Source organism: Symphodus melops (assembly GCF_947650265.1).
Source record: "Symphodus melops genome assembly, chromosome: 6".
Taxonomy (NCBI): domain Eukaryota; kingdom Metazoa; phylum Chordata; class Actinopteri; order Labriformes; family Labridae; genus Symphodus; species Symphodus melops.
In genome coordinates, this window is record NC_136696.1 from 11,696,247 (window position 1) to 11,722,211 (window position 25,965).

At 40.0% G+C, this 25,965-nt stretch overlaps 1 protein-coding gene across 1 annotated transcript in view; it reads left to right on the top strand.

The window, feature by feature from the left end:
* Nucleotides 1–25,965, top strand: part of b4galnt4a (beta-1,4-N-acetyl-galactosaminyl transferase 4a) — a 151,830-nt gene that overhangs the window by 83,485 nt on the left and 42,380 nt on the right. The window contains exons 3-6 of the mRNA XM_079347004.1: nt 1,107–1,205; nt 11,965–12,060; nt 12,666–12,756; nt 14,088–14,188. Of these exons, the coding sequence (XP_079203130.1) occupies nt 1,107–1,205; nt 11,965–12,060; nt 12,666–12,756; nt 14,088–14,188 (387 nt within the window). The remainder of the gene's footprint in view (nt 1–1,106; nt 1,206–11,964; nt 12,061–12,665; nt 12,757–14,087; nt 14,189–25,965) is intronic.

Here is a 25,965-nt window from a genome sequence, read left to right on the forward strand (position 1 = left end):
ACTGAATGGGTCCCCGTGCGATTCAAGTGTTTGTTTGTGTCAGTCAAGGCTTGTGCTCGAGCGTGTTGATGTTTCTTTGGCTGCACTGACAAACATGGGACACTTTTACACCTCTCTCGTGTCAGAAAAAAAAAGAAAAGAGGAGTCTGTTGTCACATTTCTTCATCATTATTACCTTCCCTTTCCTCCTTCATCTCTCTCCCAGGGAAGTTAAAAAGTAATCAAGGGCTTGGCATCCGACAGCTCGATCTTTCTACCTCTTCCACTCTGAAAATAAATCTTTTTCCTCCCCTAATTCATATAAAACACAGGTGGCTACTTGAAAAAAAAAGTGCCTCGATTCAGGGGTGCTAAAAACATCCCCAGTGTGTCTTAGTGGAGGTTTTCCTCTGTTTGACATCCCCGCTAAATGGATGATGCTTTGCCACTCATTTAGCAGCTCTGCAGCTCCGTTCCTCCTCCTCTGGGAGCCCTGAAGCCCTTCATCTCCCTGTAGCTGGCCAAGAAACTTGCTCTGCTGTGTTACTATCCTGCCCGTCACACCGCAGCATTAGCATTAACATGCCTCTTAACAGGCCGCAGAGAAAGAGCCCTGCAGTGCTCTGGCTGGACAGTCGGGCTTAATTCCAGATCAGGGGAGAGTTCAAGGATCCCTGGAGAGGAGATCTTGGCAGACAGGTTGGATGGTTGGAGTTTGTTGGAGATTAGGGCTTTGGAGAGTCAAATGCTGGATTAGGAATGAATGGTGAAGGGAAGATTCCTCAGGGTCTTAGTAGTAGCCTTCTGGCGATATAAGCTGAAGACTTCTTGGCCACACGTGGGTGTTTGTTTATGTTTGTGGTACTCTCAACTGTGTCTTATGCACAGTACATGCTATAGTCCTTTCATAAGTGAGAAAGAGCCATGCTTTCAGCTAATGATGCTACTTTATTTCGACATATAAAGAAGGGTCAGTCCTCAGTGATAAATGGATGCTTGTATACGTGGATCGATGTTTTCAGCCTTTAAAACCACCATCAATTTCAATGTTTTTCTCCAATTTTCTCTTTTCTGTGTCGTTCACTGAATAACTGTTTCCTTGTTTCTGCTCCTCCCCCCCCTTCAAGGATGATGAGCCAATCACAGGAGGGGCTGATGGAAGAGACCACACCCACATCCGGAAGTTTCTCAGCCAGCGACACAAGAAAATGCCATGGAAACCAGAGGTACTGCAGCAGGTTCACCTTTGTTCCTGAGGCTTGCACTTTTAATCATCGTCTTGTATTAACCTCAGTCTATCAGGCACATAAAAGATTATTATGTTGAGGCCTTCAGTTACTTTTCTATTGATGTGACTCGTCAGCTAAACCTGGCAACGCAGCACACTCAGGCACTGATGTTTCATTAGGGAACCTTTGAGAAAACAGCTTCGTGAATGCTGCTTCATCACTGGTTTTATAATTGAGTGTTTGCCTTTGTGCGTTATAATTTAGCAAGCAGCTGTCTGACTCTCATTTTCTTTCAGCTGTCCTCCTAAATAAAGTTGATATGTGAGGGCAAAGACAGATCCAGTCATTCTCTGGTCCTTTTCATGTGAAGAACAAAATGTGCCTTATGGTTATGAAGATAAATTATGCGAGCGGGGATGATAATGTTTCATCCAAAACCATTAGTGGGTTATATTTTAAGGCTACTTTGACGCGAAGATTACAAGTTGATTTAGCTCACCCTAATTTTTCAGCTCACTTACTGATGTAGTTTATACACCCGCGTGAACAAAGGGAGCAGCAGACGGGGCAATTAAGCAGAGGATTAGTGATAAGGAAAGCAGCTCTAGATTTGTAACCTGTTCAGCTGAGTTTAATTAAAGGACTGTGTGTAGACGTGAGTGTGTGTATGTGTGTGTGTGTGTGTGCCTTTGTACGTGTCTGTCTGTGTATGTCTACAAGCTTAATCTGAAAAATATGATTTATTAGTTGCTCTCTACCTGGGGTAAAGTTGAACTATCTCTGCAGACAGCACAGTTCTGAGCAAACATAAAATGAAAATGACTTTAGCGTACCTTTTTTTTTTTTGCCTAACTTGATCGGTCTGACTGCAGCTGTTCTGACTTCTTTTTTTCCATTCGATTCTCTTTTATTCACTGCCATGGCTTTCCTGCTGCTTCTGCAAAACACCATGAATGTAATCTTCTGCACAAGGCAGCATTACAGGGGTGCTGAACACAGTGTGCGCCTGATATTGTCACAGCATATGTCCTTTTATTTTAGTGGACTCTACAATGCAAGCTGTTTTTTGAAGTTCGCCCTGCATTTCCTCCCCCTATACCCCAGCAACGCATGAATCCATGAATCAGGTTAAATATGCTAAAATGATATTTTTGTTTGTGAAGCCGACATATGTGGCTCATATCTGTTTCTTAATCTCATCCGGCCTAAAAAACATCTGTTGCCTGAATATTGAATGGCCTGCATTATACCGTGGACTATGCTTTTGGCATAATTTAACATGCGCTACTTAGTAAATGAGAAGCCACAATAATATTTAAAAGCTGCACGAGGACTGCAGCCAAACAAACTATCCTCATCTCGACCAGGGAGCCTAATTGCACAAATGTAAATGAGTGTCATTGGCTTCAAAGAGATGGTTCATTATTTAAAATGTTCCTTGCATTTTGTTTTATCATTCTTTATGGGTGAACTGTTAACACTACAGGTGTTTACACACTGTGATTCCACTGACCAAACGTTATTTCTTATTAATGGTTGAGAAAAGTGAAGCAGCCTTAAAAGGGTAATACATTTTTTAACATCTTCACCAACCACATTTTACACTACATTAGGCATGACTAGCATCAAAGTTCACTAGCAGAAGGCAACGTGCCATGACTCTGACTTATTTCCAGCCCACTCATAAAGCAACATGTCACTTAGTGCCTCTGACTATTCTGCTGATCCAGCATTATTTCCTCAACTATGTCAAGCATCTCTAAAAACATGTATTTCTCAAAAAATCTCATACCCTCTCATCTCTCTCGTCTGCTACGTGAAGCCAAGGCTGTCAGCCGCTCTTCCTCCGCTCCGCTCACTAGCTATCGGTTCTAATTAGCACTAACTTGTGTTACTGGTGAACAGCCAAGATGGCAGAGGTCTGAGGCGTAGATTGGGGCTGGTGGGGGTAGAGCGGTGCCATATGGCAGCTGCCACAGACTAGCAGAGGTCACGTGGAATTCAGGCAAGCCAACTAAAACAATCTAGATCAGATTTTTTCCCCCCTCTAATAAGTGCAATCATTATGAGATAGAGATATAAACAAAGAAATACAATATTCTGGGTCATACACTAGTTTTCAATTGTTGTTTTCAGCCACTGTTTGTGATGAAAGAGGATTTCCAGCTGGTGATCAGATCCAGGGGTGACTCAGGATTAGCGTTGGTATGCAGCTGTGGAGTGGACATCTTCTGTCTCTCAAGGACAGCAGCATGTCAAGGACACCAACACGGGATAGAGATCTCGTAGAAAGAGAAAAAGAGAGAGAGAGAGAGAGAGAGAAAGTGCTTGCTGCTGTTTGAGACTCAGGCATGAAGGGATAAACAGCCATTTGGAGCAAAGCTGACAGGATCCAGAGAGAATTTGAGCATAATGAACATTTTTTATTTTGTCAAGAGCAAAGAGAAAGTGATGCTAAGCGGGATTAGTGACGCTGAATTCATCCTGACTTTGATATTAGAGGGGAGTTCATGATGTCTTTAAGAGTAACTATCACATATTAGGAGTCAGACATAAATCAACTTTTATTCCTGGATTTGTTGTCAAAACTAGATAGATAGATAGATAGATAGATAGATAGATAGATAGATAGATAGATAGATAGATAGATAGATAGATAGATAGATAGATAGATAGATAGATAGATAGATAGATATTGATCTTAAGGGAAATATTCTTTAGGTTTTAGAACATATAGTGCTGTTTGTTGGAGATGGAGGAAAGCATTCTTGTAGATCACTGATTAACAACGAACATCAAGTTGGAGCAGTCGTCACAGCTGGCTCCTCATGTATGTAAAAAAAGACGTGATGAGACTGGAGGAAGATTCAAATCTTTTCGTTTTGAATAGACAGAGGGAGAAGGCTGAAGAGGAAGAAGATGTGTGATTTCTGTTTCTTTCCCTCTGTAATTTTTTCTTTCTTTATTTCCTTTATCACTCTGCCAAAAGAAACCAAAAAAATAGATAAACAGGAGGTATAAATATGATTGCATTTACACAGGCGGGTGAGTGACCGACAGCTTGTCGAGGATAAAAAAAAATAAAAAAAAATCTCCTTGTCTTCTTTCTTCTTCTCACGTTTATCAATGCTACATATCCACATCCACCCCCCTCATGTTATATCCCTGGCATGACAGAATGCATGTAATTGTGGGACAGATGGCAGATTATACAAACCCTCATTACAGTACTTGATGAGGCTAGAATCTAGATCATATGATCCTTGTCTTCCATTTTTATCTCCTCACACAATCTCTCCTTTAAATAACCTTTTTCACCTTTTGAACCCTTTTCTTCCCCATATACCCTACCTCCTTATCCTGCTTTCTTTTCTTTTCCTCTACCTGAATCAATAACATGCAGAAACAGATTTAAATGTAGAAACACTGTAAATGCCCTCTAGAAATCCAGATAAAGAGACTTTAAAAATGTGCTCAAATAAGTCACATATTAAGCAAAATACATTTAACCTGGGTTTTCCAGCACTAATATGTGTCCCTAGTCTGTCTAAAACACCCAAAAAGTCCATCCTCTCCGTCTTTTGCCTGCTTTAATTCTCAAAAAATGTGTGCTTTAAAAGGGCAGTTTGGAGATTTTCACTTGATGACATCACAAAGGGCAGTAACCTCTCCCCTAGGTGGTGACACTCTGCCTTCTCACCGTAGAGGTTAGGGCATGAAGCAAGAAAGCCTGACCCACCCAAGTCCTTCAAGAGAATTGTGGACCGACAAAGCTCATTTGCATTTAAAGCTACAGAGACAAAAACAGCTTGTTCCGAGCCGGTCTGTAATAGAGGGGTTTAAAGACATGAGCAGATACAGGGTCAGAGTGGATGTTTAACAAGACACTTCACAGACATGTTTTGTCAACCTCTGAGACTTATTTAAACTTGTTGAATATGAACATAATATGTGACCTTTAAACACATTTTAGCAATGACGCTTAGGTAAATGGCAGTAAGTGACAGGTTTCGACATATAAACACTTAACTGTAATTCCGTACCTCTTTTACAATACGTATGGGAAATATAGACTGAGTATTTTTGTATATCTTGCCAGGAACATCATGTCACACTTTTCTTATCCAAGGGGGGATTTACAGTGTCAGTCTGTGCGAGTGCTCGTCAGTGCCTGCGCCGAGTGGCCATTTGTCAGCGCCTTCCTGCCAGCAGGAGCGCAGAAGGCTGCACCAGATTTTTGAGAAAAGGGAGACAGCATCCCGTAGGAGGAGGAGGAGAGGGGGAGAATAAAGAGAATCTTATTTGTTCTCTGTTTGATAGGGCCACCAGATGGGTGAGAGAGAGTAGATAGTGTGAAACCTTGGAGACAGAGATATGCTAAGACAAGCTCACAGAGATTATGTGGAAGAAATTTGTGCTAGGCAGATAGGCAACACAGTTAATATGCTGTTTAGGACAGCCTCTTAAACAGAGCAGTCTTTTCTATAATATTTTATTTTTAACATCTTGTTCTTGTTTACTCAGCTCTCTTCCCCTGCACCTGTCATTTCACTATCCTGGCTTTTTTCCCCCTTACTACTGTCACCACATTTGACAGATGGCATTCCGTGTTCCATCCATCTCTCTCTCTTCCCCCTCTTATTTAATGTCAGTCAGTGCTATAGGTGCTCTGTTGTTCTGAAACATGTGGCATCCTGAGATTATATAGAGGACTAAATCTGGAGTATGATGAGTGTGGATGAAACAGGATGAAGACAAAGCTGAAGAGAAAGGATAAGAAGGATTCTGGCTCAAAGGAGACTGCAAACCACAAATGAAACCCAAAAGAAGAAAAAAAAAGATCACACTGTCAAAGCACTGTCCAAAAGTTTGTAATCAGGCGTTTGTTAACAGGTTGTCACTAGGACTACCAAAATATTCAATATTTACAACTTACCGAACCTTGAATACCTCACAATGCAATGAGAAATGTACTCATTAAAACATATTTTAAGGTGTATTCTCATATTGCAGCCACATTTGAAAGGACTCTATATTTCCTATATGTATAGTATAGGAGTTACAAATTCCTCCTCCTAGTTCCTTTTCAATATGCACACAGACAAATACACAAACACACACACGTATACATATCATTGATGAGAGGACATGCAATAAAATCATGTTTTTTTGGCTCCTGAACACCTTAATCTTGAAATATATTAATATTTTAAAAAATTGTCTCTAAAAATGAGCATTTCATTGCAGTTGAATTCAAGTTCATGAATGCTCAATGTTTTAGTTTCTCTATACGTATTATCAGGAGCTGCTTTAAGAAATGTTTTTTTTTTTGTTCTGATCTCGTAATTATTCCTGATATTAGTTTGTGCAAAGATAGGGGAAGAAATCAGATCATTTTCATAACTATGTTTGCATGCAGCTTATGTCGTAACTTGTATTCATACAATCTTTGCTTTATTGAAGAGGAACGCAGATTTCGAAAGCCTAAGCTTCTGCAAACTTTCATGGAAACGTGTTTTAAAACAAAAAGTCCAAATTACATGTGATGAATCACATTTCATCTGCAACTGTCTGATCTGCTCTGTTTGTTGAGAGACTACAGACTATCAGATGTCATCCACTTTTTTTTTTTCTTGTATCAGTGCGTTGAATGTACATCAGCAAAAATGGCAGTTTACAAGTAATGGCCACATCAGTGGAGACACAGAACACTTCACTGAAGTTCCTTCTGAATATGAGCCTAATTCCTTTAGTCTTAGCCTTCTCATGTCAGCAATTAGCCTGACAAATAGCCACTTTGTGCCCAAGACTGCTGCGTCAGCTCACCATCCAACCACCGGCTCAAGCCTCGTGTAACAAGATACCATCATACGATCCCGCAATCCCAATCTCCACACTGATGGCGTGTGAGTGCTTATTTGTCCCACAGCTCAATCATAAAGAGTCTTTCAATGAGTTTTGATGTCTGCATACTTTTCTGTTGGACTGAAGCAGGTTTGATGGAGAACTCTGTGATTAGATGGATGCAGTCATCTAGTCCAGCCCCACTACATGTAAACAAATGATTGATGTAGTCTTCAATATAGTTCATGCAAAGTGTGATGCTCTTTGACGAGGAAGCTCTCGTTAAATTCATCATGAAATGCTTTAAAAAAAAAGATCATGTGAAGAAACACGCTAAGTATGCATAGCAGTAAAAGCAGCCTGCCACTTTGAGTACATGACAAGAACGTGGGCAATAGGACACTGAATTCACAGGAGTGAATGCAAGAGCAGGGTCACTTGATGCAGCGGGTCTGCAAAATATACAAGAACAGAAGAAAGTGAGAAAAAAAGTGAACAATAATGTAAATACAATCACCATGAAAACCTTCATTCACAAAGCAAAAGAACGAAGAAACAATATCATACAAACCTATAACAGAAAGGTATCCAGACCTCATAGACCTGTTTTGTGTGGGCCGTATAAGCTTGTTTATTAACAGGATAGGTTTTAAGCAATTTTATTATGTAATGCTTAATTGAACTTAATACTTTTCCCAGAAGATGGCCTTTTTTAAGTCTTTTATTCAATTTAAAAAAGAGTATAAACTAAACATGATCAAAAGGCCTTTTTGCATTTAGATTCTGCTGTGGTTCTGTGACAAGTTCCTGACTTCTCTCTGCCTTTGTACTTTTACATTAAACCTCTATAAGGTGTAATAGTGTCATCCCAGGGTTTGATTTCACACTGTGTTAGGCTGTGTGTAAAATCAGCCGGCACGATTTGCAAACAAATAGTGCCGACTTCATACACACACACACACACACACACACACACACACACACTCACACACACACACACACACACACACACACACACACACACCTGCTGTTACGCTCTGTCAGACGCAATGTACAGGGACGCCATTTTTCAACCTTGCTGGCTCAGCAGGAGGACGACTTCCCCCCTTACGTCTCTGTAACAATTACGTCCCCTAAACATTGACATCAAAGACGAGGCTTGACAGTCCTGTCTTAAACAGGCAAGGTGAAATGATCTAATTCATGTCTATTTTGGTCTGTTTGCTATTTGTGTGGAACTTTTTATGCTACTGACTCTCTCATTGAAGAGATGTTGTATGTGAATGGGATTATTCCAAGCAATTTATTTTGAAGTTGTTAGTATTAGTTGGAGAAATGTGACCTCCAGTCGTCGACTGTAGTCGCTGTGGTGTGTTCTCGTACAACTTTTTGGATAAGACGGAAAGCGAAGTGAGGCGACACCACAGGCGGCCTTTGTCGCCATTAATTTTTTTCCGTCTGTTTGATGTGTCAGGGCCTTTATGCCTTTCTTCTGATAGTTTGCTGAAATATATTGCGATGTGAAACAAAATAGCTAAAAGGTTGGCTTTTAGGTTAACATTTATTTGGGCATTTTGTTTCTAGACAAGATGTGACGACATGATGGTGTATCTCATGCCTTGTTTTTGTGCCATCTCAAGTCCTCACAGAATCACATAGTGCATGCCCTCGTCATTTAAACCTGTGGGGGATTCGTGCTTAGGTTAAAGGCAGGAAATTGTGATTGGCTCAGTGACTTTTATCGGCAGCTCATGTTAGTTTGATTTGAGCTTGTCTGATGCAGCTTTGCCACTAGTCCATTTAGCTGGCAGAACATTTCACAAATTGTGTGAGGGTACAGTGAATTGTACTTTGTGATCTTCCTCGTCTGTTGATAAGAAAGCTTGTGCTTGTAAACAGGACGCCGCTGAAGTCTGTCTCTGGTTTTTCCCAGTAAGAATCAGAAAATAACAAATGAAGAGAGTAGAAAAGAAAAAAAGGCAACAATACTCACTTCATTTCTTCTTTTGCCAATTACTGTCTGTGAATGTGAGCTGACATGATGTGCAAAGACTGTTTCAAAATACCCAAGCTGCCATCGCACAGTTATCTTGTATAACACACACACACACACACACACACACACACACACACACACACACACACACACACACACACACAACTGAGGTAACCATACGTATAATAGCAATTCATTTTGCTCTTTATGCTACTGTCTTAAATGAAAAGTCCAGGTGGATGCCAGTGGATCGACAATGGTGTAATGATTTAGTTTAACTCCCAAGACGATTTTCACCCGACTGGCCAATAAGAACATGACCCCGCCCATGACATTATTTTCATGCTGAGACCAAAACCTGACGTGAGAGCAAGAAATTGTTTCGAGAGCAGAGACATAGGTTTTGAGAGAGAGAAGAAAAATGTTTTGAGAGGGACAATTTTTTTTTTTAAGAAAATGCTTTCACACTGTATTTCACAAAAGTATTTTAAGAGAGAGATTTTTTTTTCTCAGAAATAATTTTAAAAATGTCAAATTTACATTTGTTTATGTTCTATGAGAAAATACTTTCTGTCAAATTTTTTTTTTTTTTTAAGTTTCAAATATTATGAAAAGTTTTTCTCTCATACATTGTTTTTCTCACAGATCGTTTATTTTCACGCATGTAACAAAAACACAACTCTAACTCCATAATATACAAACAACAGGAGCAGGAGACAGGAAAGGGAAGTGGCAGCCAACAGCTGAGCTCAGAACAACTAGAGACAGAGAGTAGAGCAATGGACAGCACACAGGGGGAGATGGAGGGGAAGTCTGAGAGAGGAGTTAGGGATAGTGGCACTGAAGGCTTTAACAGAGACTGAAGCAGTTCTCCCAAAAAGCCCAAACAGGGAAAACACAAGGATAACAGGGTGAAGTCAGAGAATTGGGAGAACAAATAACTTCCCTCTCTCGCCATTCAACATTCTATTCGGGCCAGAGTACAGACAGACCTCTCACAGTGCTGTCACCCACCAAATAGAGCCAATTATACACAGGCGCCCCTGGCAAAAAGCCAACTTTTCAGCCCTGGCTTCTCCACCGACTACACTGGGATATTGTGTTTGAATAATCAGATTTCCATTTAGCTACCCTTTTTTATCCCTTTTAGACAAAAGGAGCAGTGAGGAGCGGACCAGGTCGCAAAAGGGGAAGTTCTTTAAACCCTCAGGAAATGTATTAAAAGCTTTACGTAAGACATATTTATACGGGGAAAAGCTCTGTCTGCTGAATCCCTATAACCTCCCTCTCACTGCCTCCCCCCTTTTTAAACATCAGATATTCTTGTTCATCTTTTCGACACACCGTTTCCCTTTGACTTGGCTCTCTTGACCCAGCAAATCCCAGTATCTTTCTATTTTACATTTGCATTTGCATGAGTCCTTTTTTTTTTTTCTCTCTCTCTCTCTCTCTCTGATGCATGTCGATACAAATCTTAAGATCTAAAGTCAGGGGTCTCACTGCTCCGGACTGACATGTTTGCACAACAAGAAATATCTCATGGTTGATGCATGAGCTGTAATTGCCTTGCTGCTGTCAGTGTGCAGGGCACGTAGGTGGCCGGCGACGGGAGAGGAATGAAACAGTTTGGGTCAGGCCATCTGTTAGAATGCCTGTGTGGTACTTGAAGGAGCATGACACCCTCCATCAACATCTTTCTAACTTAAAATGTAGACATGGGCTACAGAGTAGCATCCACTGAGGTGTTCACCTTTCTATCTCAACCCAATAATCCCACTGACGAGAGCACCACAGGATTTGTGGTCCTTCTTGCCCAATTGATTGACAGCTCACAGTTGTTGACGACAAAGCTTGCAGCCTCTCCACACAGAAAAGCTACACTCATCAAATCAAGTAGCTTTTTGCTTTGATCTAACTAGGAGGTCCAACTGCATCGTTTCATAGCCATTCAGTGGGAATCCACTTTCTGCTTCAACTTCTGTGTGATGTTCTGAATATCTGTGGCAGCATTACAGTGGCAGCCTGCTGGGACTGCTGTCACGCGTCGAAGCAGGGCATGTGTGGGTGCAGTGTGTGGATGCATGTTGGTGTAGCTGGTTGATCATCCGCGACGAAAAGTTTGCAGAGTTTGCAAATCATTAACTGAGACAGACGCTTATGGAGTGACACTAAGCTGTTGTGCATATGTGCACGCGTTTGTTTGCCGATGTTAAACCGTGCATCTGCACTTTAAGCTGCATCCATATTTTTGTAGGATATAACCACCCCCCGTGATTGGTGTCTCATATTTAACACATAGTTTCATCCCTATATCAGTCTATATAGGGATGAGAACATGTGTGGATGTAAGGGTTTGTGGCCCAAGACCGCTTATTTCCAAGTGTCAGTCTGACACACAAGTCATTGGAGAGTCATTTTTTCCTCATATATGAGCAGACCTGGTTGTGTGTGCATCTGTGTGTGAGGGAACTCTACCCCAAGGCAGACTGGTTTCACCATCTGTCCTTGCTGTGTCCTGTGATTTCCCTGTGTAATTCAGACAAATGTCAGACTATGGGCAAGGGATGAGCTCTGACAAACTGCTCCAGACACGCTCAGTTCACAGACTTCCCCCTTGATACTCCTTATGAGCTCTCTGTCACCTTTCCTTACCCAGGATAGTGAGAACATTTGAAAGTCTTTGTAGCTTTTCCCACATCTCCAAGAATTCATGTCTCTTGCATGGCAGAGACATGAATTACAAAGAGTACATTTCAGCACAGAAATCTATCTGGCTGCCAGCCGGTCAAATTGTCAATCTTGCACTCAGGTTGGGAAGTACTAAAGGTTAACCTGCCTGTTAGATAGGAAATGTAATGCTGTTTTTTCTGCATGCTCTAACTTGTTTCCTCTTTCTGTGTGTTTGTGTGTCTGCAGTACAAGGGCCAGGCAAACCTTCATGTATTTGAGGACTGGTGTGGCTCCTCTGTTTCCCAACTCAGAAAGAACCTGCACTTCCCTCTCTATCCTCATGTAAGTGTTAAAGAGAAGACTGAGCTCCCCAGTTCCAGTTCCTGTTCCTACACCTTCAAGGCTCTCTATTCTGGCACAGTACACTCACAGTTTACAATGACAGTATATCATCGGAGAAGTTAACATGAGACAGAATTCTTGTGAAGTTTAAAGCTGCAGGTACTTTACTTGAGGAAGAGTCATACAGAAATCCTGCTGTTGTTTTCTTTCTGGCATGAGATGATGCACTAGTTTGGATAGCTTCTTTTCCTGCCAGATTGGATCATTTTTGAAAGCAAATTAATTACTCATTTAGTCAAATGTGTTTTATACATGTCTTACACTTTTAGCTTTGTTGAACTTAAAAAGAACGTGTTGAAACTGTTTCTTTTTACACAGAGTAGGTCGAACTGTTTGTCAAGTCATAAGGATACATATAAATGTCATGCTCTTTACAGACCTGTCTTTTCTAGTTACAGTTGCTAAGACCTGATTGGACAATTGCTGGGTTAGTGAATGGTCAATTAGTGGGTTGGGTAAAATAACTGACGTTGCATTCCCCTCTATTTGTTAATGCAACAACGGATGCATGTCTGGCCTGAATCTATCCCTGCTTGTTATTTCAGACAAGAACCACAGTGAAGAAGCTGGCAGTGGCTCCGAAGTGGAAGAACTATGGCCTGAGAATATTTGGCTTTCTTCACCCTTACAGAGATGGTAACTAGCTCATCTTATTAGTGCGCCAATACTTGGGGGCTGAAGACCTTGGAGCACGTGTTCTTTATAAGCGCTGACAATTTCCCCAGCCCTGTTAATCCAAATGCCTGAGAGCTACGAATATAGTGGATATTCACATTTTTATTAGGGCTGAATGCCAGTGATCTCTCGGCTAAATCTCATTGCCCTCATAGATAGATCATTGAGACCAGTTGCTATGGTAACTGAAAAAAAACCTTACACCCAAGTGCCCTTACTCAAATTGCAAAATAAGAATTTATTAATTCGATTAGTGTTCATTTCAGTCTTTTATGTAGATTTTGCTTGTGGTTTGGCCCTCTCCAGCTGATGTGTCAAAGGTCAGGCTATCCTCAGGATTCCTGCAAGCGCTCTAACAAGTGCCCTTCACCTTTCAATGCAGAATGCAACCTTTAGGGTGCTATTGCAGCTTGATAGAGTGTAATTTAACTGTTAGCTGCATGGAAATGCTTGTAAGTAGATAAAGATTACACAGGATAAAGACACACATGTGATTTTAATTATCTCAAACATATCCACTGTTCTTCTTGAGTACCTGTACCTTGAGATACAGGTATATTTAACATATATTAAATGTATATATGTATATGTGTAAATACTATATATATATATATATATATATATATATATATACACACACACACACACACACACACACACACACACACACACACACACACACACACACACACAAAACAGCCAAGGTTGACCTAAGTGCTTTAGAGCTGTTTAGTATTGAAAATGCAACACTTCTCACAGAGTTTCCATGCAATATAATAATCTCTTTGTATTGTTGCATAACACACTACGTACTACGTGTTCAACCACACCCAACACATTCAGATTTGATCATGTCAGTCTTTACAAGGATGAGAAACAGCCACAGTTCAATGATATGCAACTATTATGGGCAACATAAAAGAGAACGTTTCTCGGGCTACAGCTTAAGTCTTGCATCATCTAAGGCTAAAAACCAAGCAATGTGCTGATCTAGAAAGAAAAAATTGACAACTTTGATGCTAAAATATGACTGTTTTTTACAACACTTAACTGTGTGCATGGTTGCTTTACACACCCCTTAAACATGCAGTGGTGTTTATTTGTATGAACACAGTGTATATGTAAGGATTAGAAACTGAGGCCTTCGGTATTGGTGAGCTTTTAAGATATATTTTTGCACCTATGAATCTTTTTTTTTGGTGTCCTCTGATGCTACCATGATTATACTGAGATCATATACTGTATATCATGTCAAAGTAACATACACTCTGATCATGCTCTTCCCCCTCCAGGTGATTTCCAGTTCTCTGTATCGTCTGATGATAACTCTGAGTTCTGGCTGAGTCCTGATGAGAGCCCTCTCAATGCCAGACTGCTGGTTTATGTAGGACAGGTAAGAGCTGAGCTTGTGCTGCAGTCTTGTATAATATCTGAACCACGGAGAAAATCACTACTCTAAAATCCAAAAAGGTCCCCTCATGCTTTATGCTCTCTGATTCTCAGCGAATTTAAATTTCCAGGACTGTGACTACAGTCTGGTTTTTAGCAACAAGCTTTTACTATGGGATTTATTGGATCACCTGGGGCCTTAAATAGTTTAAAACTCCTCAGTGTCATGAAAAAAAATAACATTTGTATAATATATTCCTCAGGGAAAAAAGTAGCACTTCCACAGTACATTATGTGCAGAGAATCCAAACCCATATGATTTGCTTGGTTAGATTTAGCTCTAAATAGCATCCATTCCCTTCTTTTCGGGACCATCATGCACAGAATGACAGATTAGATGTACGAAAGTATACTCTAGGTTTGTTGCTATAAAGGGGATGTAAGAAATGATATTATACAGGCTTCCAAAAGAGGACAGACTGTTGGTCATACAGCCGACTAGTCACATTAATACAGCAAGTAATTTTTTTCTTATGTGGATTCTGATGGAAAACTTCTACTAAAAAGTCACAACCCCTGTACATGTTTGATGCTTTCAACTCCACTAGAATCATTATGATCTCCAGGCAGATGCCAGTCAGTGTTAACCCCACCGCTCAGTATTTGAGTGTGTGGACATGAGAGCTCCTAGCTTATTGCAGACTTAAGTGTTTGAGAAATATGAGCAAAATAACTGTGGAGAACTGGAAGAATCACATTGAAGATGGTCATCATCATTACCGTAATACTGGCTGCTGCAGAAAACACCGGATACCTCCTTTTAGGAAATGACATTTCCACCACAAATGCATGAAATCAATGTTTGAATGCCCAAAAAGGCCACACATCAAACAGTAGCCTTTCAGAATGACACCAGGTTAGCATGAAATTAAATCATGCAAATGATCTTCATCTCAACATGAGAATTAGATAAAACTTTACAAAAGTCAATGATATGTCACAGAAATATTAGTTTTGCGTTGTGACTTGTGAGGACTAATGGGCTGCTGTGTCTCGGAGGTCTGAGCCAGCATTCTGAGCTGTGATTCGACACAGATAAGATCAAACTGTGAATTCGTATCCTCGGGGAGACGTCCCGAGGTGGATTATTAAGAATTCATTTCAGTACGAGTAAGAGCAGTAGGTGAATCTGTGTCCGGCAGGACGTAAGAGTCTGTGTGACTTTAACAGTCACACAGACTTTAAAGCAATAAAATGAGTGTGCACACTGAGCTGATTACTTATGTTAGTCGTTTGTTATAAGCAGACCCAACATGATTTTAAGAACCTATACATCGCTCAGAATAAGCAATACTGGATTTTTTGTCATGATGCTTCTTGTGTAAAGCACTTTGAATTGCCTTGTTGTTGAAATGTGCTATATAAATAAACGTGCCTTGCCTTGCGAGACAAAAGGCTTAAATACCAAGGGAAAGAACATTTGAGCTAGCTAATGATTATTTATTGAATATATGACAAGATGAAACTATACATCTGATTTTCAGTAGTATTCAGCCAGTCTGTAGCTAACGTTAGCATTAGATCTGTTATCTTTTTCCAGTGCTGATCAGTAAAGAAGCAGAGAATGATACATCTAAGTGTGACGTCAGAAGAAAGTAGACGCTATGTGAATTTCATGAATTGCTGTGATTTGACATCTAAGACGTTTTTTTATAAAGACCAGTGGACCCTGACCAGACGACAACATAAACCCCTTTAATTCACCTGTGCCCCTCTGAACAGCAACAGGAGTGACACTGAGCCATTTGACCTTGTTGGTCTTTAGTAATCATCTGCCCGTGTCATGTCATCCTTGTAACTCTGAGGCTATCATTCACCTCCAACACACAGCTCAGAAAACAGCAGACTTAAATCCTCCTGTAGAACATCCTGTGAAAACTGGTTTCCTTTTCCATCCATCCTTGAAGTACCCTCTGCCAGAAATCAAATCAAGTCCAGCTGTGCTGCTACTGTCTTCGCCAACAAAGTTTTTTGGGTGACACCTTCAGACAATTTTGAGTCATAAAGCATGCATGAAGCTGCAGAGTGTTTGAACTTCACCACATGACTGTTCCGGGCAATATGTGGCACAACTGAGGGTTCAGCAATGGCGCTATCTGTATTCCAACAGGATGTGAGACGCCACCAGGTTCTGTTGAAGCTGAGATTAATTAGCGGCCAGCGAATATTGATGTGACATTTAGCAGTGGAGAAATATCATCGAGGTAATGGCAGTGGACCAGTACTATGGCCAGGGATCATTCATTCTGCCACAGGCTGATTGACAGGCCTTGCAGCCTGGCCCGACCTCACAGACACATCCTGTTTCACAGATCAAAAAAGAGTCTCATCTGTGTTTCTCATTACATGACCCATCTGTCTGCTGGAGTTCATGGGAAAGGGTTTCTTTTATTTCTATCACTCTTTCATGAATTAGCGTGTTCTTAAGCTCTCAAAAGGTCTTCTTATTACTGTATATGAATATAAATTAGACAATTACAGGTAATAAATGAACATAGATGATAATCAAGTGAACACATTATGTAAAGGCCACCTATTTGTTTGAATATAAAAACTCACTAACGGATACTTTTTTGTTAGCGAAAAGGTCTGAACATTTAAGCTAGCTGTCGAAGTGGTTGGATCTGTCTGTATATGTTGTAATGTAGCTCCAATGTTAAAGTAATCCGTCCAGCAATTCAATTAATTATTTTATGTGAAACTTCTACAGTTTTGCTTTTTTTAAGATTCTTTTTTAAGGGAGCGATCACTGGCTTGCTTCACCCCTAAAGTCTAGTTCGTTTGACCAGTGTGATCGCTCCGTAGGCCCCGGCACGCTTCAGAGAGGTGTGTTCCAGCATGATACAGTTCATGCACAAGCACGCAGGTAAAAGTTCTGGGGTGTTCTGGCTGTTTTTGACTAACATGGCTCAAAGCTGTCATGTTCTCTGTGTCGTTCTCCGCAATGTGCAGACACGTCCCTTTCATTTGTTTAAATGTATTTATGGCTGTGTCTGATTAAAATAACTCAAAATAGGCCTCAAAGTCAGTAAAGTAGCTGTCATGTTCTCTGATGTGCGGGATGCGGACTTGACTGCACATTTCTTTAAAAAAAATATAATAAAAAATCTCGAGTCCACCTGTCTTGTAATCTGAGCCTGTGTCATAAAAACGTAAAGCTATGCATATGTTGTATTATGACGTTATGTACAAGAGGTAACCGTGCTTAGGCCCGGTAAGTCCTGGAGCAGCGTCGTTCCAGCAACATAATCGAAGAGTCAAATTTCACCCCCGACAGTCTATGCCTCCGACAGGATGTTAAGGTCTTTTAAATCATGAGTATATGCATTAGTTAGTATTTTTAAAGTTGTATAGTTAAGTGAATAGTTGTAATGGCACAGCTAGATTTTCTCCTCTCTGTCCTGACTCAGTGCTCTAAAAATACGCACTATATTGTAAAGGATTGCTACTTTACGTTAGTCGTCACTGTAGTGTCATCCTCAATAGTGGACTCGCTATATATAGAATGTGCTGCCATGAGACATTTATCCATGATCGAATAAAAACCAGGGACCTGAACTGTTTCTGTGCAGACCCTTGTCAGCATTTGGTTAGCTTGCAAATCTTTCACCGACTGTGTCAGACATCTCCTGATACCCCTCAGGAGCTCTCAACAAAGAAATGACATCATCTCCCAAGGTCAATGTCTGCCTTTCTTTTACAACACACACACACACACACACACACACACACACACACACACACACACACACACACACACACAAAATAACTTATATGAAGAAAGTTGTCGACTTAAACCTTTTTAAAAATCCTCATTCACATGTAACTACTTTAAAACACACATCCAGGCTCCTCTCAGAAAGTGAAAATTGACCTTGAGTCATGGTTGGCTCATCGTTTTACTCCCTCATGCACACCAGCTCATTTTGGTCATTTCTTTAAAGTGGGTGGAAGTATCTAATAACCACACTCTCCTTGGTTCTGCTGGGACACTATCTGTGAGCATACGGATGTAAGTAATGTGGCGACGGATGAACCATCGTCCCCTCTTGGCATTAATCATATTTTTTTGCTCACAGCTAATCCATAATGAGATTTTCCTTCAATCAGAATGTCCAGACAGCTCCCGCAGAGCTTGCCACGGAAACAGACTAGGCTTGTCTGATATTGAGTGAGCTTTTTGAGTAGTACAAATATCTAGTGTGTGTCTACATTTTTGACTTCTGTGTGTTCATGTAGCTGTTAGTTTGAGCAGACTCATGCTGGTACTGACGTACTGTGTGTCATATACGCTGTGATACCTGTTCTGTCTGATTCAGAGAGCCAACACAAAGACACAAACATACAGGCAGAGACAGGAAACGGGGTAGGAGAGATGTAATCAGTACAAGACTTAGGAGCTATAACCGAATTATAGATGGGATCAAGAGAAAAAACATGCTGAATGTAAGCGCACTTCTAATTGTCAAGTGGATTTATCAAAAATATATAAAAATGAAGCCAACACTTTCTTTTAAATCCTGTTGCTTAAACAGGTTTTCATGTTTTTTTTTTCATTTGGAATATGTTAGCTAGATGAGGAGCGAGATGGGTTCATTTTAACTGCCAAGATATTTAATATGCCCGACACTCGAGCTTTCGTGTTAACCACAAACAGGAATAACTGCAGTAAAAACAAGTCAACGACGGTGAACAAAGGTAACCGCCATAACCACAGATGAAGTCTTCTCACCCCACATACTGTTCAGACAGACTAAAAGGCAACTGCACTGGTACCGCAACCCAAAGTAACTACTAACTAGTAACTTGGGAACGCTTAGGCTTTTAGTCAAATGAAAAAAGACAGCCCGCCGATTTAGACGATGCAATTTGTAAAATCTGCACTAAAAAAAGGTTGCTGTAAAATGAGGAAACATTGAATTTGAAGCTCTCATATCATGAATTACATTCGCGGCACGGAGCTGTTTGCATGCCAGCAGCAGAGCGCAGCAGACACTACACAGCGCCTGGTGCTTGGAACACAGCACCACATGACAGCAACAGGTATAACCATGACAGTTTGTATTTAAAAAATCTGTACTGTAAATACACAATACAATACATAATGACAGGCTTAGTACTTTATGTGAAAAGGGGATCAACTGGCTCAATGAGGTCTGTGCAGTATATCGACAAGTGCTCACGCTCTCTCTCTCTCTGTCTCTCTCTCTCTGTCTCTCTCTCTCTCTCTCTCTCTCTCTCTCTCTCTCTCGCTTCACTCTTTCTCGTCTAGTTCTGTATCCAAATCGAACTGACATTTTTTTGAAAAACAAATCTCCTGGGCTTTTGTGTAGGCAAAAGGCTTCAGAGGAGGTGATTCTGTTGATACCTGTTGCTGTTGTGACAGTGCTTCACTTCAGCACCATGCTAATGTCTGCAGATTAGCTCTTTTCCATGGCGGGATAGTTGGTCACTTTTTGTCACGGCGTAGTTGTCACGAACATGATTGGGAAAAAAAGAAGAAGTAAAAGTCACATTTAAAATAATCTAGCAAGTTTCTAACTTGTGATACATAACACAATTGCATTGTAAATAGAAAAAGAGTGGCGGGGATTTCTTTACAGCAACAGTAATACCAAATCAGCTTCCAGCTCTTTGCTGGCTTGTTGATTAGCCTGAAGTTAGTTGGATTAGGCATTTCCAATATGGCCACAGAGGTGGTGGAGCTTCAAAAAGCCTCCCCAGAAATTAATGTTTGACAGACTTTGTGAATGTTTTATACAGTCTATGGATGACATCTGAAATTAATAGAAGCTCTCACAGAAAGAAGAAAAAAGGGGTTCATGATTAAATTAATGTTTCAATTCCGTTAAGCTGCCTCAGTTACATAATGCTGAGGTTTTATGCTAGTTAACATCTATGCTGCTATGGATTACTAAAACGCTTGCTTAGAGTCAAGCCATTAATAATGTTCTTGACAGTACTTGTGCTTTTCTTCTATGACTATTCATAATATCTGTTGTAAAAAAAACTACACATTCAGCTGTTTTTCAAACCCTATTTTGGGACAGATGTTACTACTGCCAGGTAGCAACATCTGTCCAAAAATAGATTAAAAGCATTTTGGAATGAAAATCATGAAAAACATAAAACATTACATCTTTGTTGAAGTTCCAAGTCAAATCTTTCTGCTTCCATGCACCCAGTAATCCATTTGGAAAGACATGAAAAAATAGGGAAGAAATTGGATGCCCCTAAGATTAAAATCTTCAACCTGTGGGAGAAGGGCAATCCATCACAAGCAACACGTCTGTGTCTGCTTTTCTTCCTGTTGCAATTATCCTAGTGCGTGTAGAATGGTGGATTGAAACTCGTCAAACAGATGCACAGTGCCAATACAACACAATAAAACACATATTTGAGGACAATGATGACAGACTACCAAACTTAAACGAGTCTGAAGAATCTTCAGGTTGAATTTATGCAAGAGACTGCATTGAAAAGAATCATGAACTTTTCTCAAACAGTGCAGAAATGATCCCAAGCTGACGGGCCAAAGTCTTGTCTCTTAATGAGACAAGTCCACCCAGAGGTCACAGTCAAAACATAGACTGCTTTTAACAATGTTTTTGTGAGCACCTCTTTTTCTTCTCAAACATCAAGTTAATTGCAATTAGACAGTACCACTCTTTGTTGTGTTAACAGAGGTCACATAGATGCAGTGGTTTATTTTTCTAGTCCTTTTATATCAGTTAATTAGTGACCTCTTTTCCCTTGAATATCTTTGTTTTCATCTCATGGCCTAAACAATTACAGCAACATTTATTGGTTTACTTTGACTCAACGCACTGTTGAAAAAAGATTCATCTTATTCATCTGTGGATGTGTCTGACTTTTTAGTCCATAGCATCCACACAATGTCAATGTCAAGCTCATTTTGAGTGCATTGTGATCACAGAGTTCAGTTTAGTTAAATTGTTTATCTGACTTGCAACAACAGAAAAGAAACAGGTAGGACTAAAGGCATCATGATGACTTCTTCCTTATGAGTCCATCGTGAACAAGAATGCCCCATCATAAGGAGCTTTAGCTGGTGTATGTAAATGTCATAGCACAGCCATAATTAACATATTAGATACATCCATGCCTGTCCTGTCATGACACACCATGACATAGCAAAATGTCTCTTAAATAGATTATTGAAGTATAAACAGGGATTGTTTGAGCTGAGAGATGTTTGAACAGATAGGTCAATGAAAAAGGTTTCAATCGTTGAGTGAGTCAATGCTGCCAAATCACTCTTTCATACTGTTGTTTTATATATATGCTTTTATGTGGCTTCTTATGTTAACCCCTTGATGCCTATTTTTGCTAATTTGCATCAAACCGCTTCCGCTCCAAGTGCAGCCAAAATAGTGTCTGTATTCCTCCACTGCCGGTGGATAGACTTTCAATACATACCTAGGAACCTTCTGCAGGCATTAGATTTTCATGGACCAGTCGGAGACAGAACAACATCAGTTTGATGTGCTATGTATGTGCTATTTTTATTTAATATCTATTTATGTGCTGTTTTCAAATAAACGTTCTCACCTTAATTTATCATATACTTGAAAGCAGAAACGCATGTAAAAAAGGTTTTAATACTCGGAAACAAATTCAGGCATCAATAGGTTAATAAAATAGCCATTGTCTTAAAGTTAGTTAAAGTATCATAGGTATTTCCGCTGTTGAATAGCATTTGACTCAAATGCAAGTAAAAAAGAAAAACACAAGTCTACCGGAAACATTGGTCTGCTATATTTACCTCTATTACATACTCAATGTACAATGCTAGCAGAGCTTGAGTGTGACCTTCAATGCTATTATAAAAAATAAACTAAAAAACTTCTCAAACGTTTTTTCAAATGTCAGTGTTGCTGGGGTTTTTTTTTTCAGATATGCTTCTAAAATGAGATATTTCAACCAGAACGAGTATACATACCTGACCCCTCAAGCTGCACAGTTTCTCATGACATTTGTGTCCTCATGCACATGCTTGAAAAATCAATCAATCATGTGAAAAGGGTTACTGAAGGACTAGTGTTGCAGCTTTTTCGATGAAAAACCATACTGAAGCTGAGACGGGGAAAAAAAACAAAAAATGTTAACAGCACTCTGAAGTTATATCACAGCTGAGGTGTTTTTCTATTACTTCTCCTCACATATTGAGAGAAAAAAAAATAGTTTATGTAAGAAAAGGATTTTTTTCGAAAGAGGGCTAATGTCTCCACAGCTCCATTACACCCTCATATTTGGTATATTTCTGACCCTCTTTGTGTTTCACTTTCAGCGTTTCAAGGCCAGTGGCTATCTGAAATGAGTTTTCTCGAGGTACCTGCATGTATGGGTGAGGTTCATACAGAGACTGAGAGAGTGTTTGTGTTTTTCTAATAGAGGATAAAGATAGAGGTTGGATCAGAGCATGCTCCATGTATACCTGGGTTGTGAGGTGCTGGGTATTAAAATGCAATATGAAATGTGTCTGTCTGTCTGTCTGTCTGTCTGTCTGTCTGTCTGTTTGTTTTGCCCCTCATGGCTCCCTGGCTTCTTCCATCTGATTTACCTCCCGCCTACTCTGGTGAGGAGATGCTGCTCTCAATAAGCAATGACTCGTTGTTCACTGAGGTGTGTGTGTGCGTGTGTGTGCGTGTGTGTGTGTGTGTGTGTGTGTGTGCGTGTGTGCGTGCGTGCGTGCATGCGTGCGTGCTAGCCTACCTGGAGGAACATCTGTCTCTTTCGTGGGAAGACCGTAGCACTGTTTGCTGTTTGTCCTTGCAACACTGTCTTTGATCCAGACTTTGTTCACATGCTGCTGATTAAACATCTGAGAGAGGACTCAAGGAAACAACAACCTTGAATGACAGTAATGTCAGTGTTGTATGTACAGTATGTCCCCTAAAACACTATGAAACTATTGACATTTATTTTTAAGTTGGTGCCTTTTTCTGTGTTTTTGGCTCATGTGGATGAAAGACAACAACTCCCACCGCAGGCCACTCCAATAGAAGCTAGGGTGCTCGAATTATCAGTCTATATGGCCATTCGTCAACTGATTCCGAGATTTCTTCCAGAAGGAATTGGCATCTTGGAAATTCTTGGCCGCAAATGGATTTTAAGTTTGGTTAAAGTTGAAATGTGGAAGCTCGAAATTACTGACTAGAAACATTGTTATGCAGTTATTAATAGGGTTTATAAGTTAGTGTCTGAATTCAGAACTTTATCTATGTATCATAAGCAGTACATTTCAGGAGGCAAACTTATTGCGTAATTTACAATAATTAGCCTCAATATAAGATTACAAATAAGGATGTAGAGGTAACAAAAAAAAAAGTGTGATCAGATTTGGGTTCAAGTGATTAGGTCAAAGGTTTCAGCTAGTTTACTTGTTTAAAGGGTTAAATCGAAGTAGATCTACTGTACTGGAACAACTTTCTGTAGTGATGCTTCATTTTTAGGAGAAGAAATAGAAGCTGAAGATGGTTGAGAAATGGAGATGGAGACACTGTAAACAGGTTATTAATCATCCTCATTCAAACCCTTAGTATTAAATAGGTTTTATATTATTGGGACACCCCCTTCCTGATAATCTGTGTATATCATTTGAGATCCTAAAATCCCAGGAATAGCTGATTGATGGAAATATAATCCAGAACTGAATCATGATTTAAACGATCATGCTTCTGCCCGTTTTACGTATCCTGGAATATTTACCTACTGACTTTATTTGGAGTCATCTTTTTGTAACACGTCTGGCTGAGATGAATATTTTTGCAGCGCTCCTTCAGTCGACTGAACGCTATCTTTTTCATCCGAACAAACTCCTTCCACGGAAACAATTCACTCAAAGGGAGAATATAAACATGTGAGCACAGCAACTGGAGACATGTTCATCTCTGTTGTTTCACAACTTTTCCATTTATATTCAGAGCAACATTTTGAGTTGCATCTTTTTTCTTTTCAGCTTGATTCTGAAGTGGAGAGACACGATTTTTTTTTTTAAATACTTAAAAAGTTGGCCACTTTCCCTAAGAAGAAGTCACAGCCCTTTTCAGTAGGGACTCTTTTGACTGAGACAAGTTTAGAAGAACTTCCACTGCACACACTTTTTGCACTACTCTTTTGAGCTGAGCAAAACAAAATACAAACTCCAAGAGGTCTTCTATTATTTATATATTTATTTATTCAGAAGACAAGTTATTACAAGACGTGCCTGAGTCAAGACAATGTGACACAGAAAAAAAGCACAACAATAAACAGCATGGATTATAGAGGAGGAAAAACTGGGAGTATTGTGACTGAAGTGGAGAATTAGTTCTTGCAGCATTTACCAGTCACATTGTTGGTGTTATAAATAAGCAAATACAGTTAAATTAAACTGTCTGGACTCAAAATATCACGATTTCAAGTGCTAACAAAAAACAACTTTAGCATAGCAATATCAATGTTGAACTATATTCTTTTTTCCACAGTCTTTTTTATGTACAAACTGGCAAACACTTGTTATATAGAGAGTGGCTGATGGGTGACGAGTGAAGTTACACATTCTTTATTGATCCCCGAGGATCAATCAAGAACCTTTTACCTTGTTATTTTAGAGACAGGATTCTCGCACACATAGGCCCGAATTACACGCATGCACAAACGACCTGTGGACATGATGGAGAGATGTCAGAGTGGGGCTACACACTGATCCACAGAGCATGCTATATCTGGATGGGGTTCTGAGACTTGCTCGGACCATTTTTTTATGATCCGCACCGGGACTTGAACTAGCCCATCCCAAGTTCCTGATAACTGAGCTACTGCCATTTGAAAACAAATACAAAACAAAAACCACAAACCATACACCACAGCCAACACAGCATTTAATAGACAAACAGCCATAGTCATGTACACAGCAACACTAACCTTGAACATGTAGAAAGACCTTGAACAGGTTTATGGCGTATGTGAAATATGAATAATACAGAGCCTTTAATGGCTCCAGTGAAACTGTGTTCCTTTGTGTCTTTTAAATAGCCTCAAATGATGTCGGCTGTGTTGACAACCATGAGATCTGAAAAAGTGAGATAGAAGGAAATCAGCCTTCTCTTTTCTGCCAACAGGCCAATCAGTGCGAGCGTAACCTGCGTCAAATAGATCCACCCTGTCACTACTGCAATGCTATTGGTGGAAAACTCTTTTATTTCTTTTTTTTTTCACATTTTTTACAAAATCTGTGATGCACCATGCTGCCTGAGGAACATTTGCTGAAAAATCAGTTAATTCAAATTTAAAATGTCTCCATTGCATTTTTCAATGGCATCCCTAGACCTCGCCCGATCATTCATAATTTGTCAAATGCATTGAAGGATCATTAACAAAACAATGTACATATTAATGCTTTGGTGGAATCTACCATCAAAAATAGTTTTTTTCAAAAAACTTTATTTCATACTCAGGTTGATCTGAGTGAAGTTCATGTCCGACCTTACACACGTTCTTACATCAACATTCTCTCCCAGTGATTTCACACCTACCCTTCTTTATTTTTCTGAGCCGGAGGAGGAATCTGTGAGGAAAAAAAATATCAGTGTGGAAATGTACTACAGCAGCAGCATGCTGCGGGTTTCACAGTGAGGGCACAGTAGCGCACATTGTGTCCTCCTCCTCCTCTCCAGCCAAATGCTTCACAGAGACTCTCTCAGGCTTTGATACTGC